This window comes from Pseudophryne corroboree, chromosome 8 (assembly GCF_028390025.1).
Source record: "Pseudophryne corroboree isolate aPseCor3 chromosome 8, aPseCor3.hap2, whole genome shotgun sequence".
In the NCBI taxonomy this organism is placed as follows: Eukaryota; Metazoa; Chordata; class Amphibia; order Anura; family Myobatrachidae; genus Pseudophryne; species Pseudophryne corroboree.
This window is the reverse complement of record NC_086451.1, coordinates 468,383,852-468,400,838: the sequence shown is the minus strand read 5'-3', so window position 1 is coordinate 468,400,838 and position 16,987 is coordinate 468,383,852. Positions and strand designations below refer to the sequence as shown.

At 46.7% G+C, this 16,987-nt stretch overlaps 1 protein-coding gene across 2 annotated transcripts in view; it reads left to right on the top strand.

Moving 5' to 3' along the window:
- The window catches only part of ZDHHC9 (zinc finger DHHC-type palmitoyltransferase 9), a 96,812-nt gene extending 81,283 nt beyond the window's left edge, over positions 1–15,529 (top strand). For both annotated transcript variants that reach the window (XM_063938372.1, XM_063938373.1), the window contains exons 9-10: positions 10,726–10,813; positions 12,482–15,529. In XM_063938372.1, coding sequence (XP_063794442.1) covers positions 10,726–10,813; positions 12,482–12,616 — 223 coding nt within the window. In that variant the 3' untranslated portion in view covers positions 12,617–15,529. The remainder of the gene's footprint in view (positions 1–10,725; positions 10,814–12,481) is intronic.
- The last annotated feature ends 1,458 nt before the right edge of the window (positions 15,530–16,987 follow it).

Sequence of the window (16,987 nt, the reverse complement as noted above, 5' to 3'; positions counted from 1 at the left end):
AATGGGGTTAGGGGTCCGGAGGAGGGAGGGTCCGTGTGTGTTGAGGTGTGGGGTCCGTAGGTGCTGTGGGTGGGGGTGCCACGGGTGGTGGAGGGACAGGTGTGTGGATTTGCGGTGGATGGGGGAGGGGGTCTGGAGGTGCTGCAGGTGGTGGAGGGGTGTGTGCGCGGGTGGGATAGGGGGTGGGTGCGGGGGTGCAGCGGATGGTGGAGGTGGTCCGGGAGTGTGGGAGAGGTGAGGTGCTGTGGGTGGGGGAGAGGCGGGTGAGGGGCTGTTGCGGATGAGGGAGGGGTTCCGGAGGCGCTGCAGGGTGGAAGGGTGCAGGTGTTGCGGGTGAGGTAGGGGGCCTGGAGGCGCTGCGGGTGGGGGTGCGGTGGATGGGGAGGGGCTGCAGGTGGTGGAGGAGCGGGTGGTGTAGGAGGTCCGGAGGTGCAGTGGGTGGTGGAGGGGTGGGTGCTGAGGGTGGGGTAGTGGGTCCGAAGGTGTTGCGGTTGCTGGAGAGGTGGGGGTGTAGGGGATGGGTCAGTGGGTGCAGCGGATGGGGGAGGGGTGGGTGCGGGGGTTCAGCGGATGGGGAGGGGGTCAGGGGATGCGGGAGGGGTGGGGGTGCTGTGGGTGGGGGAGGGGCTGTTGCGGATGGGGGAGGGGTTCCGGAGGCGCTGCTGGTGGAGAAGGGTGCAGGTGTTGCGGGTGAGGTAGGGGGCCTGGACGCGCTGCGGGTGGGGTAGGGAGGGAGGGGGGTGAGGGTGCGGTGGATCGGGAGGGGCTGTAGGTGGTGGAGGAGCAGGTGGTGTAGGGGGTCCACAGGTGGAGTGGTTGGTGGTGGGGTGAGTGCTGCGGGTGGGGTAGTGGGACCGAAAGTGTTGCGGTTGCTGGAGGGGTGGGGGTGCAGGGGATGGGTCCGGGGGTGCAGCGGATGGGGGAGGGGCTGCTGCAGATGGGGGAGGGGTTTGGAAGACACTGCGGGTGGGGTAGGGGGTCCGAAGGCGCAGTGGGTGGGGGTGCCACGGGTGGTGGAGAGGCAGGTGTGGGGGTTTGCGGGGGATGGGGAGGGGTACAGGGGCGCTGCAGGTGGTGGAGGGGCAGATATCAGTGCACATAGTCTCTGTGGTAGTTAGTGAGGGTTGGTGATGGTGTGAGAGGGGTGAAGGCCAGTACACAGACAGGCAGTTAGAGAGCAGGATGAGGGTGACAGGGCATAGTGACGGGGAGTACTTAGCAGATATAGGGGTGGGCTACAGGTGTGATGTCACAGTGTGTGTACCTTTGCTCTCATGTGTGAGGTATATGTGAGGTATATGTGAGGTATGTGTGAGGTAAGGATGTGCGGGTTGTGGTGGCCACTAACCTCCAGGCTGCTGCTGTGAGATGGTGACTGCAGAGGGAGGGAGCTCAGACCCAGCAGCAATGGGTCGTGGTCAGCATTCCTTCCTGGCCCCGTTCCGCCGCACACTGTCCGCCCCGTCTGACGGGCGTCATTCCTCCATCCTGCATGGCAGCGTCAGCTGCTGTGATCGCGGAGCATAGGTAAGCGTCCGGAGCCCTGTTGGCGGGCAGGCATGGTGTTTCCCAGGAGAGGTGCGGCGCGCGTCCTTAGGCTGCAGACGGAGGGAGCTCCGGCCCAGCAGCAATGTTGATTAGTGCGTGTCCCGTCCTGGCGCTGTCCCGCTGCACATGCTCCGCACCGCTTGCCGCTGAGCATGGCAGCCCTTGTGTGTATGCTGCAGATGCTGATCTAGCGGTGCCTGAGCTAGCGCCCTCTCCCTGGGGTGTGGGTGTCAGGCGGCAGGTATGGTGTGTAGGTGGGAGAGGAGCTGCGGGCGGCGACTCGCTGCCTGCAAGTACCCTCCATATCAGCGCTGTTCCCCTGCCTGCAGATAGTGTCAGTGGCCGTGGTGTACTTTTGCTACTGGTGGCCAGGGCCGGTGCTAGGGTGTTCGGCGCCCCCCTGCAAACTATGAATTTTGCGGCCTCCCATATTCCTTTGTTGTGCATCGGGAAAAGTGGTGTGGTCTCACAACTAAGGGGCATGGCCACACAATAGTACCCCCATTTAAAATTACGCCACAATGTAGCACAATCTTATTCATCTTATACGTAATGCCCCACCCGTAGTAGTAGCGTCCTTATACGTAATGCCCCACCCGTAGTAGTAGCGTCCATATACGTAATGCCCCCCCAATAGTAGTAGTATCCTTATACATAATGCCCCCCCAGTAGTAGTAGCAGTTATATGTAATGCTCCCCAACAGTAATAGTAGCGTCCTTATACATAATGCCCCCCCCGTAGTAGTAGCATCCTTATACATAATGCCCCCCCAGTAGTAGTAGCGTCCTTATACATAATGCCCCCCCAGTAGTAGTAGCGTCCTTATACATAATGCCCCCCCAATAGTAGTAGTGTCCTTATACATAATGCCCCCCCAGTAGTAGTAGCATCCTTATACATAATGCCCCCCCAGTAGTAGTAGCATCCTTATACATAATGCCTCACCCGTAGTAGTAGCGTCCTTATACGTAATGCCCCCCAGTAGTAGTAGCAGTTATATGTAATGCCTCCCAACAGTAATAGTAGCGTCCTTATACGTAATGCCACCCCTGTAGTAGTAGCATCCTTATACATAATGTGCCCCCAGTAGTAGTACCGTCCTTATACATAATGCCCCCCCAGTAGTAGTAGCATCCTTACATGTAATGCCCCCCAGTAGTAGCGTCCTTATATGTAATGCCCCCCAGTATTAGTTGCCTCCTTATACGTAATGCCCCCCTATAGTAGTAGCGTCCTTATACGTAATGCCCCCCCTATAGTAGTAGCGTCCTTATACGTAATGCCCCCCCTATAGTAGTAGCGTCCTTATACGTAATGCCCCCCCTATAGTAGTAGCGTCCTTATACGTAATGCCCCCCCTATAGTAGTAGCGTCCTTATACGTAATGCCCCCCCTATAGTAGTAGCGTCCTTATACGTAATGCCCCCCCTATATTAGTAGCGTCCTTGCATGTAATGGCCCCCCCAGCAGTGGCGTCCATAAAGTGCGCACACACAGACATACCTCACACACACACAATTCACACATATATACAAACACACACACCCCACCATATATATACACACACACACACACACACACACACACACACCCCACTATATACACACACACACACCCACTATACACACACACACACACACACACACACCACCATATATACACACACACACACACCACCATATATACACACACACACCCCACTATATATACACACACACACACACACCCACTATATATACACACACACACACACACACACACACACACACACACACACACACACACACACACACCCACTATATATACACACACACACACACACCCACCCCACCATCTATACACACACACACACACACACCCCACTATACACACACACACACCCCACTATATACACACACACACCCCACTATATGCACACACATTTCTCTCTCACCCTCCACTTACCAAGTCTGGCTGGCCGTCACTGCAATGCTGATTCCACCACTGTTCAGCTGTCTGGTCCCGTGTAGCTCCGCCCCTCTATTCCGTGTAGCCCCTCCCCTTCGTGGTGCCGTAGCTCCACCCCCTTTTCGGGACCCACACAGCCCGCTGTCACAGGTGATTGGGGGGGGGGGGGACGGACAGGCACAGCAGCCGGCAGCTAGTGGCCATCCTCACCTCCTATACTGTAAGGTAGGGTCTTGCACCTGACTGCTGCTGGGTATGGGGTAGCTCCCTGCAGCAGATGCAGTTGACTCCGCCCAGCTCTGTGACTCCGCCCAGCGTTACGGGCACAGAGTCACAGACTAAGGCAAATATATAGGAGATATATATGTATGTGTATGTATGTATGTATGTATGTATGTATGTATGTATGTATGTATGTATATATATATATATATATATATATATATATATATATATATATATATATATATATATAAAAAAATTTTTTTTAAGAATTAGAATTCATAGTAATTAAGTACGGGTCTGTATTGCCAACAGGAAGCCATTTTGAAGCCTGTTGAAGCTGCCTAAAAGCGGATCTGTACTTTGTTCCGATTTAATGAACGGACCATTCTGCATCCAGGGTCGGTTGCACAGGTGTAAGATGACGGCGCTCGCGGAAACTTGGTCAAACAGTAGAGTGATCGGATTTCTGCATCTAAAGGGCATGTCAGCAGTTGAGATTCATCACCAAATTGTTGAGGTGTACGGTGATAACGTCATGCCACAGAAACCGGTTTGGGTTTGGAGCACAACTCAATGTGTGCCCGTGTTTCTGCTAACCCCGCCATATTACAACTGATATTGGGACGGTATGACTGAAATGAGGCGCAGTCTAATGGACGTGAGGGGAAGCAGTGGTCTACCGGCTCTGGCCTGGGTGGAAATTAGAATGAAATGGAGAACTTTACACATGTGAGCGGTCTTGTTACCTAACTTATTCCCCTTTTACACTGCCAACCCGGGACTCTGAACACGTGTTTCAAGCCGTGTCACTGTGGCTTGAAACCCTGTTTACACCAAAGGCTGCTGGTGCTCGAAGATGACATCATCTCCAAGCGCCAATGAGTCAGCTTTCCATAGGCTTGTCGGGTTCCAGGTCAAATGACTAGTCACCCGTTTAAACTGCCCCGTTACCTGGGTCCAACCCTGCTCGCTTCCCGTGTTGGATTGCTGGGTCAGTTGACCTGGATTTTATTTTTATTTATTTTTTAGACCCTTTTCTCTATCGTCCTAGTGGATGCTGGGGTTCCTGAAAGGACCATGGGGAATAGCGGCTCCGCAGGAGACAGGGCACAAAAAAGTAAAGCTTTTCCAGATCAGGTGGTGTGCACTGGCTCCTCCCCCTATGACCCTCCTCCAGACTCCAGTTAGATTTTTGTGCCCGGCCGAGAAGGGTGCAATCTAGGTGGCTCTCCTAAAGAGCTGCTTAGAAAAAGTTTAGCTAGGTTTTTTATTTTACAGTGATTCCTGCTGGCAACAGGATCACTGCAACGAGGGACTTAGGGGAGAAGAAGTCAACTCACCTGCGTGCAGGATGGATTGGCTTCTTGGCTACTGGACATCAAGCTCCAGAGGGACGATCACAGGTACAGCCTGGATGGTCACCGGAGCCGCGCCGCCGGCCCCCTTGCAGATGCTGAAGTCAGAAGAGGTCCAGAATCGGCGGCTGAAGACTCCTGCAGTCTTCTAAAGGTAGCGCACAGCACGGCAGCTGTGCGCCATTTTCCTCTCAGCACACTTCACACGCGGTCACTGAGGGTGCAGGGCGCTGGGGGGGGGCGCCCTGGGAGGCAAATGTAACCTATATAAAGGCTAAAAATAAGCCCCCAGAGGCTATATGGAGATATTTAACCCCTGCCTGATTTCTCTAAATAGCGGGAGACGAGCCCGCCGGAAAAGGGGCGGGGCCTATCTCCTCAGCACACGGCGCCATTTCCTCTCACAGCTCCGCTGGTCAGGACGGCTCCCAAGTCTCTCCCCTGCACTGCACTACAGAAACAGGGTAAAACAGAGAGGGGGGGCAAATTTATGGCGATATTTTGATATAACAAAGCAGCTATAAGGGAGCACTTATTATAAGGCTATCCCTGATATATATATATAGCGCTTTTGGTGTGTGCTGGCAAACTCTCCCTCTGTCTCCCCAAAGGGCTAGTGGGTCCTGTCTTCGTTAGGAGCATTCCCTGTGTGTCTGCTGTGTGTCGGTACGTGTGTGTCGACATGTATGAGGACGATATTGGTGTGGAGGCGGAGCAATTGCCAAATATGAGGATGTCACCCCCTAGGGAGTCGACACCAGAATGGATGCCTTTATTTATGGAACTACGGGATAGTGTCAACACGCTAAAGCAGTCGTTTGACGACATGAGGCGGCCGGACAATCAATTAGTGCCTGTCCAGGCGACTCAAACACCGTCAGGGGCTGTGAAACGCCCTTTGCCTCAGTCGGTCGACACAGACCCAGACACAGGCACTGACTCCAGTGGTGACGGTGACGAATCAACCGTATTTTCCAGTAGGGCCACACGTTATATGATTTTGGCAATGAAGGAGGCGTTACATTTAGCTGATACTACAGGTACCACTAAACAGGGTATTATGTGGGGTGTGAAAAAACTACCTATAGTTTTTCCTGAATCAGAAGAATTAAATGACGTGTGTAATGAAGCGTGGGTTGCCCCTGATAAAAAGCTGATAATTTCAAAGAAATTATTGGCATTATACCCTTTCCCGCCAGAGGTTAGGGAGCGCTGGGAAACACCTCCTAGGGTGGACAAGGCGCTAACACGCTTATCTAAACAAGTGGCGTTACCCTCTCCTGAGACGGCCGCACTTAAAGATCCATCAGATAGGAGGATGGAAAATATCCAAAAAAGTATATACACACATACAAGTGTTATACTACGACCAGCTATAGCGACTGCCTGGATGTGCAGTGCTGGGGTAGTTTGGTCAGAGTCCCTGATTGAAAATATTGATACCCTGGACAGGGACAATATTTTACTGTCGTTAGAACAAATAAAGGATGCATTTCTTTATATGCGTGATGCACAGAGGGATATCTGCACACTGGCATCACGGGTAAGTGCTATGTCCATTTCGGCCAGAAGAGCTTTATGGACGCGACAGTGGACAGGCGATGCGGATTCAAAACGGCATATGGAAGTTTTGCCGTATAAAGGGGAGGAGTTATTTGGAGTCGGTCTATCAGATTTGGTGGCCACGGCTACAGCCGGGAAATCCACTTTTCTACCTCAAGTCACTCCCCAACAGAAAAAGGCACCGACTTTTCAACCGCAGCCCTTTCGTTCCTTTAAAAATAAGAGAGCAAAGGGCTATTCATATCTGCCACGAGGCAAAGGTCGAGGGAAGAGACAGCAACACGCAGCTCCTTCCCAGGAACAGAAGCCCTCCCCGGCTTCTACAAAAGCCTCAGCATGACGCTGGGGCTTCTCAAGCAGACTCGGGGACGGTGGGCGGTCGTCTCAAAAATTACAGCGCGCAGTGGGCTCACTCGCAGGTAGATCCCTGGATCCTGCAGATAATATCTCAAGGGTACAGGTTGGAATTAGAGACAGATCCACCTCGCCGTTTCCTGAAGTCTGCTTTACCAACGTCCCCCTCCGAAAGGGAGACGGTTTTGGAAGCCATTCACAAGCTGTACTCTCAGCAGGTGATAGTCAAGGTACCTCTTCTACAACAAGGGAAGGGGTATTATTCCACTCTTTTTGTGGTACCGAAGCCGGATGGCTCGGTAAGGCCTATTCTAAATCTGAAGTCCTTGAACCTGTACATAAAGAAGTTCAAGTTCAAGATGGAGTCACTCAGAGCAGTGATAGCGAACCTGGAAGAGGGGGACTTTATGGTATCCTTGGACATCAAGGATGCGTATCTCCACGTTCCAATTTACCCCTCACACCAGGGGTACCTCAGGTTCGTTGTACAAAACTGTCACTATCAGTTTCAGACGCTGCCGTTCGGATTGTCCACGGCACCTCGGGTCTTTACAAAGGTAATGGCCGAGATGATGATTCTTCTTCGAAGAAAAGGCATATTAATTATCCCATACTTGGACGATCTCCTAATAAGGGCAAGGTCCAGAGAACAACTAGAGATGGGATTAGCATTGTCTCAAGAAGTGCTAAAACAGCACGGGTGGATTCTGAATATTCCAAAATCCCAGTTAATGCCGACAACTCGCCTGCTGTTCCTAGGGATGATTCTGGACACGGTTCAGAAAAAGGTTTTTCTCCCGGAAGAAAAAGCCAAGGAGTTATCCGAGCTTGTCAGGAACCTCCTAAAACCAGGAAAGGTGTCTGTACATCAATGCACAAGAGTCCTGGGAAAAATGGTGGCTTCTTACGAAGCAATTCCATTCGGCAGATTCCACGCAAGAATTTTCCAAAGGGATCTGTTGGACAAATGGTCAGGGTCGCATCTTCAGATGCACCTACGGATAACCCTGTCTCCAAGGACAAGGGTGTCTCTTCTGTGGTGGTTGCAGAGTCCTCATCTATTGGAGGGCCGCAGATTCGGCATACAGGATTGGATCCTGGTGACCACGGACGCCAGCCTGAGAGGCTGGGGAGCAGTCACACAAGGAAGAAACTTCCAGGGAGTATGGACGAGCCTGGAAACGTCTCTTCACATAAACATTCTGGAACTAAGAGCAATATACAATGCTCTAAGCCAGGCAGAACCTCTGCTTCAGGGAAAACCGGTGTTGATCCAGTCGGACAACATCACGGCAGTCGCCCATGTGAACAGACAGGGCGGCACAAGAAGCAGGAGTGCAATGGCAGAAGCTGCAAGGATTCTTCGCTGGGCAGAGAATCATGTGATAGCACTGTCAGCAGTGTTCATCCCGGGAGTGGACAACTGGGAAGCAGACTTCCTCAGCAGACACGATCTTCACCCGGGAGAGTGGGGACTTCATCCAGAAGTCTTCCACATGCTGGTAACCCGTTGGGAAAGACCAATGGTGGACATGATGGCGTCTCGCCTCAACAAAAAACTGGACAGGTATTGCGCCAGGTCAAGAGATCCGCAGGCAATAGCTGTGGACGCGCTGGTAACGCCTTGGGTGTACCAGTCGGTGTATGTGTTTCCTCCTCTGCCTCTCATACCAAAAGTATTGAGAATTATACGGCAAAGAGGCGTAAGAACGATACTAGTGGTTCCGGATTGGCCAAGAAGGACTTGGTACCCGGAACTTCAAGAGATGATCACGGAAGATCCGTGGCCTCTACCTCTAAGGAGGGACTTGCTTCAGCAGGGTCCCTGTCTGTTTCAAGACTTACCGCGGCTGCGTTTGACGGCATGGCGGTTGAACGCCGGATCCTAAAGGAAAAAGGCATGCCGGAAGAAGTCATTCCTACTTTGATTAAAGCAAGGAAGGAAGTAACCGTGCAACATTATCACCGAATTTGGCGAAAATATGTTGCGTGGTGCGAAGATCGGAGTGCTCCGACGGAGGAATTTCAACTGGGTCGATTCCTACATTTCCTGCAATCAGGATTGTCTATGGGTCTCAAATTGGGATCTATTAAGGTTCAAATTTCGGCCCTGTCGATTTTCTTTCAAAAAGAATTGGCTTCAGTCCCTGAAGTCCAGACCTTTGTTAAGGGAGTGCTGCATATACAGCCTCCTGTGGTGCCTCCAGTGGCACCGTGGGATCTCAATGTGGTTTTGGACTTTCTAAAATCTCATTGGTTTGAACCACTAAAAAAAGGTGGATTTGAAATATCTCACTTGGAAAGTGACCATGCTTCTAGCCCTGGCTTCTGCCAGGAGAGTATCAGAATTGGCAGCTTTATCTTACAAAAGCCCATATCTGATTTTCCATTCGGACAGGGCAGAACTGCGGACTCGTCCGCATTTTCTCCCTAAGGTGGTGTCAGCTTTTCATCTGAACCAGCCTATTGTAGTGCCTGCGGCTACAAGTGACTTGGAGGACTCCAAGTTACTGGACGTTGTCAGAGCATTAAAAATATATATTGCAAGGACAGCTGGAGTCAGAAAATCTGACTCGTTGTTTATATTGTATGCACCCAACAAGATGGGTGCTCCTGCGTCTAAGCAGACGATTGCTCGTTGGATCTGTAGCACAATCCAACTTGCACATTCTGTGGCAGGCCTGCCACAGCCTAAATCTGTAAAGGCCCACTCCACAAGGAAGGTGGGCTCATCTTGGGCGGCTGCCCGAGGGGTCTCGGCATTACAACTTTGCCGAGCAGCTACGTGGTCAGGGGAGAACACGTTTGTAAAATTTTACAAATTTGATACTCTGGCTAAGGAGGACCTGGAGTTCTCTCATTCGGTGCTGCAGAGTCATCCGCACTCTCCCGCCCGTTTGGGAGCTTTGGTATAATCCCCATGGTCCTTTCAGGAACCCCAGCATCCACTAGGACGATAGAGAAAATAAGATTTTACTTACCGATAAATCTATTTCTCGGAGTCCGTAGTGGATGCTGGGCGCCCATCCCAAGTGCGGATTATCTGCATAATTTGTACATAGTTATTGTTAACTAATTCGGGTTATTGTTGAAGGAAGCCATCTTTCAGTGGCTCCGCTGTTATCATACTGTTAACTGGGTTTAGATCACAGGTTGTACGGTGTGATTGGTGTGGCTGGTATGAGTCTTACCCGGGATTCAAAATCCTCCCTTATTGTGTACGCTCGTCCGGGCACAGTACCTAACTGGAGTCTGGAGGAGGGTCATAGGGGGAGGAGCCAGTGCACACCACCTGATCTGGAAAAGCTTTACTTTTTTGTGCCCTGTCTCCTGCGGAGCCGCTATTCCCCATGGTCCTTTCAGGAACCCCAGCATCCACTACGGACTCCGAGAAATAGATTTATCGGTAAGTAAAATCTTATTTTTTACACTAAGGGCGTCATCCTGGCAGTAACCCTGGGTTATTTGGCAGTGTAAAAGGGGTAAAATTTAACCCACATTCATAGATAATCGACCAGTCAATATAAAATACTGCCCCAAATAATGGCACACAATTGTCCCCTTGGTGGGCAGAGCTTTGCTGTGAAACGCTGCCAGGAAAACAGAACAGGCACCAACTGTCATTGGTGTCAGCCGTACAAGCAAATTTCTGTATCCGAAGAGTCATGTGACTGGAACGGTAACACTGCATGGAATGCCTGATTTATTATACTACATTCTTTCTCATTGCAGCGTGCTAGATAGAAGAGGTATTGTGCAGGAGCCAGTGAGTCTTCCGGGGCAACCTGTGCAAGAAAACGGCGTGGCACAGACCGATTCTGTGAGTATGGTTAGACTGAGCTCTCACAATGGCTGCTGACAAACTATAGATCTAATTTAAACTTATGTGTGTGTGTGTGTATATTTTTTAGGAAGTGTTTCCGTTTTTATTTTATAATGAGTCTTATTTGAACCCACAATTACTTCCACAGAATGACAATATTAATGTGTTGCACTCTGTTGTAAACTATTGGCCTCGTAAATGTTAAAATGCCCTAAACGTACACATTTTCCAGTGATTTAACATATTTCTTAAGTGAGCCTAGTGGTTTAGTTGGATGGCTGTAATAAAAATGTTATTGGTGCCAGAAGTGGGATTCGACTGCTATGCTAACTGAGAGGGAAGTGTTTTTTCCTCATGGGGATTTCCACTTGCTATAAACCTCTACCTTTTTAATACATATTTGTGCCTAAGTTATAAAGAGTCTCTGTGCAGAGCTTTGATCGGAAGGGGTGAGTGTCAGGGAATGATGATTAATATGCTTTATCACGGTCACTAAGGGGTGGGCATTAAGGGTCAGCTAGTCGAGATCGGAGCAAGAGAAAGCCGCTTTCCACAGGACTATTATTACATGTCTATTTGTACTGGTTTAGAAAAAAAGTAAACTACAGTGTGTTTAACTGCTCCTCGCTCCACCCCATCTGCTCTTTTGACCCCAGCCATTCCGTTGCAACGACCTCCCCCCCATCCCACAATCGTTCCATATGCTGTTAGAAAGCCGCACTCCTCTGGCTCCCATACTTCTCTTGTCCCCGACAGCCAGTCCTCCTATTCCAGGTTTGTCTCCCTGGCAGTGAGCCGTTGGGCTGTGCTTCCAGCCTTACACTGTATGCATACTGAGAAGACGGGAAAGACCTACAATTATTATGTAGATTTTCAGCTAAAATTTCCAACATTCTGTGCCCTCATATCCTAATATGTGAAAATGTTATTGTTGAATCAAAATAGACTAGGTATGGAGATTGGTTGGGTACAATGTGTATAGACATTGAAAAGTGTAAAATCTTCATATGTGGGGGGAGGGCTGGACAGCACACCCTAATTCTGCCTGTAAATGGTAAGTCCAGGATAAATTCGTATAACATGTCAGTATTAGGGATGGTTTTGGGGCGCTGGCCCCCTGGGTTGGTGTGGTCAGGCTACTTTGTGCTACAATAATGATGCCCCAATCTAAAATTTTATAGCACCTAAACTGATTTTTACTAATCACACTTTTTAACACCCTAATTACTACGTATCGCCTATTTAATACGTTCAGCACCGAGCTGCTGCTGTTTCTTATTAGTGTAACCTCTTTTAACACTTAAACTGATACTTCTCACTAGTGCGATGTCTTGGGGCAGTTGGGTTGTGCTGGTCTGGTGGGTCCCATTCTCTGGACTTGAACTATAGGTATGTCATGGAACCATCTGATGGGGTCACCTGGCCGTGGTAGGTGGGCCTATATTTTGTGGTCAAGTATTATGCTAAGAACCTTAATTTTACTCCATGTTAAACTGCAGCATTTATTACAATTGCTCTGATAACTAGCGTTCTTAGTGTTTAGAGTGTCCACCTAAAACCTTCATATGCCCAACCTAATTTGTTTCTGCAGAGGTTGAAAGTTGTTATCTGGAATGTTTTTTAGGATTGTGTTAAATAATACAAATTATTTGATTTCATTGAAAGGTGGCTGCTGCCCCACTAATGCCTAATGAATCTTCTGAAAAGCCTACGGCTCAAGATAACAAGGAACCCAATGCTCTAGAAATGTCTGTTCAGATCCCCAAAGAACAAGATGGAAGACCAGATACAGAAAAGTAGATGTTCTTTAAGAGTTTTCCATACAAAGAGGATATTGTGACAAATTTATGGAACAACTGGATCAGGACAAATGGCCCAATATGCCGTATTTCTTTAGTATTTGCTTGTGTTAATTATGAAGGTGATGTCTTGTGAGATGGAGATTCATCAATATGGAAAAGTGCTCAATGAAAGACTTCAGGTGCTAGTCAAGTATGCCAATGACCTAACCTGGGAGAGTAAGAAGCCAGCCTTTCTGGCCTGTAATAAGGGTCTTGTTTTTCTTTCTGGGAGCTGGTTCTTCAAATTGGGTCTACAATCGTATTCTGCCTCCCTCCGATGAACCGTGAAAGCAGGCAATCTCTCTGGACTAAATGGCGAGTGCTATGGAAGGACCTGATAGGGCCTGTCGCTAAGGGCAACTGTGTCATATGACTGGCACCTTAATTGAAAATATGCATTGCTTTTTATCCTACTTGCCATGCCTATAAGCAATTGGCTGAAAGGACAGCTTCTGGCCTTCAAATCTGTCTGCACTTCCTCCCCAAGGCCAAGAGTTAATGTTTGAATTAATTACAACGTGGACTGTTCATAATTTTTCTCTCGGCCAACAAATCAATTACCTGTATTATCCGGTTCTTTAAAATTGCTGTTTTAGCTCACATTCCTCCTTTTACTTCATTTACCAACTAATCATGAAGTAGATTATCGTACACGTGGCCTGGGGTCATTTATTTTTTATCCATTCCCAGTCATTCTTCAGATGTAGATTGTGGTCTTGCAATTGATAGTAGGTAGCGGTAGGGTCAGTAGGGGCCAATCAAGTGTCTGTCTGTATTTTTTTGTTTTTGTTCTTTTCCTATTTTTAGTTTAGAGAACATTTGAAATGTCTTCTGAAGTGCAGAGAAGTTATTGTTGCTGCTTTTCTACATAACTTTTAAGAGTATACAGAGTGTTAAAAAAATTGAAGTTTTTTTTTATATATATAATTTATTACTTGTTCATACAGTGTTTGTTTTTTGTTTTTTTTCTTGTCATGACGCCCTGTGGTATAGCTATATGGACACCCTAAAAGTGTTGCTAAATTGTATTGCTTGCACATTGATTTAATTTAATTTTTTTTTCCTGGATTGAAAAATAAATTGTTTGTGATTTTTATAAATTTGGGGGAAGAGAAGTTCTCCCTGAAATCTTCATGTAAAATAGAATGTCCTACTTTCCAAACTTGTCTTCAAGGATAGACCTATTGTACATGGCCATGGGGTCCATAAATTCCTGACATATTGTAGACTTCTGGGATGTTTTTCATATGTGGGGAAAAAAATCAAAAAGAAAAGAATAAAAAAAAAAAAAAATATATATATATATATTCTCGATACACTGCTCTGGGTCATCTCTATTGGTTCCAGATTAACCAGCCAGGGTTACCCACATTATGTTGTATCTTCTAAACTCATTCTTGCCTTTGGTACTGTACGTTCATTCCTTGAAGACTTGTTTAAAACATCCCCCATAAAGTATTTATTCCAATGTTTGAGTTTTTACTCATTTCCTACTATTCTAGACAACATGTAAGATAGCTGAAGACCTCCCAGATTGGCTACCTAATCTTGAGGTCAATTTGTCAGATTGCATTATGGGAAAATCAATTTTTGCATAAATGATAAACCATTCATCTGTTCATAAAAAGCACCAAAACCATTTCATTTCTTGGTCAAGGTTGTTTTTGAAGGGGTAAACCTATGAAATACCATTTTACAACCCGTATGGTGAGCAATCATGATTTTCTATCATTGCAATAATAAAACCATCTCGTCATGAGAGTTACCACCACTTGTGTGGTCTCATGAAGCTGTATCTTTTGTAATTAGCTGTGGAACCTCATTCATACAGATGTATCCTCAAACATCCTTGCTCCAGTCACGCCAAACAGCCCCTTTTGGCCGGGTCGTTTGAGAATCTTCTAGCGTTGGGCTTCTTTTTTTGCCAAACTTGTGTCTTAGTTGCAATGTCTAGGAGACGAGGAGACTGCGCTGATTAATGCGATGATATTTTATCTGTGTGCAACAGAGTCTCTGAATCTGTGCACAGCTTTTTTTTTTCCAGTACAAGTTCTGTTCTGCTCCATATACAGACTCGGTCACACACACGTTGTGTTGCCACTAAGCATCATTTACGGCAAAGAGAGACTCCAAACGTTAGCAGAGTTGCTTGGTGTGCGTGATGGCGTATTGAGGCTGGATGTATGAGGACACCTCTGTAGCTTGGATCATGCGCATCAAGGCCAGTAGACTCCAACTAGTTTAAACTTTTCATCATTGGCGGACAGTTTGGGGTTGGAGCACTATTTTTCTCCAACTGGTGAAGGAAAATGAAGGATTGTTCAATACATCATGGTATTATGAGGTGTTTTTTTTGTTTTTTGGGTTTTTTTTACAATTCATTTCTCATTCTGTATTCAAAAATAGGAGATGTTCATTATAGTATAAATCTTGAAATAATGATTGCAAAATACATAAACCTTCCTAGAGCTATTTGAGGCTTAAAGAAGAGACTACATGGTTCTCAAAGCCTTGCAATTCCTGCAACTGGGAAGCATTACTTGTGTTCTCTTTCTCAGGTATTAAGTTCCATGAGTTGATTATTAAACGTTTATGGAACACTTCTGTTGTAATTCAGGTTTATCCCCGGACACACTGGGGTGAGGTGACGATACGTCATGAGCTGCATTGAATGCTTCCTACATACCATCCCTGTCCACTAGACGCCTCATGACCTGAAAGTATAAGGGCTTTGTACAACTATAAATCTTGTGCGTTCATATAATCACCCGTTGCAAAGACTGCTACTGGCCGTCGTTATCCAACACTTTAAATGAGCATACAATAATGACATAAAGCTATTTACTGACTGAATAAAGAAAATAGCCATAAATGTTACGTCTAAATGACTCCTTTTTTATTTATTTTATTCATTATAATTTCTTCTCCCATTCCAAGTGATTGCTGTTAAACAATGTAATCTTGTTACTTAGTGAATGCTTGATATTTTTGATCAACATTTGCAGTTCGAGATTGGGTATTTGTGTTTCAAAATGTGCAGGGTTTTTTTTTCTTGGGGGAGGGGGGGGGGTGGAGGGGTGATAATAGTGAAAAAATAAATATAATATTTAAATAGAGCAAATAAAACATTTTTAAATGTATTTAAGCTGTACGTGTTCAAGTTTAATTGCTTTGAATACGGTCAACACTCTAACATGGTCAAACCTGTTCACTTTTTTTGCAACTTTTTTTTTCTTTTTGTTTTTATGGATCTTCTAAAATATGTGAAACCTATTTACCAGATTATTGTACTGGTTCAAGAATCAAAACAGTTCAGGCATCTGTAAAAAGCACTTACTAAAACCCACATATTTGGGGGTTTTTTTTGTTTGTTTTTTGTTTTTTAATTTTGTTTTTTAAGAAAATTAAAAAAATATCAAACACCAAAAATGTTGTTATAATACAAAACAATTATGATAATTAACAGTGAACAATCATTTGTTTTCTAAGAAAATGTAAAGTACATATGTTTCTGTACAGCAATAAATATTTCACATCAATGCCGTAATTAAGTTATGTACTTCATGAGATATATAACCTAATATTCTGTACATTTTTTAAATTGCTTTGGTGGTTTGAGTTCCACATATATACAGATCAATATTTAGTATTTGCGGTATGTCTTAAGGATTATTCTGGTAAACAGTGTGTGTAAATATAATAGAGATGGAATTCAGGCTATTTATGAAAGGTGAAAAGTTGCGTTTCCGCGCGCACACATTTTGCCGTGAAAAATTGTTGCGTCTATCTCCTTTTTTCTGAAAGCACTTTGTAGTGTACGTCACATACACAGCCACAATAACCGCGGCATACCCCTTTCATCACAGTCAGATGGCTTTGCCAATCGTGCAAACAAGCCTCTTTTATTCTGCAGTCCAACATTATGTCCCAAATGGAATATCCTGCGAGGTGCAGCTTTATTTATTTACTTTTCTCTAACGTCCTAGTGGATGCTGGGGACTCAGTCAGGACCATGGGGAATAGCGGCTCCGCAGGAGACAGGGCACAAAAGCAAGCTTTTAGGATCACATGGTGTGTACTGGCTCCTCCCCCTATGACCCTCCTCCAAGCCTCAGTTAGGTTTTTGTGCCCGTCCGAGAAGGGTGCAATCTAGGTGGCTCTCTTAAAGAGTTGCTTAGAAAAAGTTTTTAGGTTCTTTATTTTCAGTGAGTCCTGCTGGCAACAGGCTCACTGCATCGAGGGACTTAGGGGAGAGAATTTCAACTCACCTGCGTGCAGGATGGATTGGATTCTTAGGCTACTGGACACCATTAGCTTCAGAGGGAGTCGG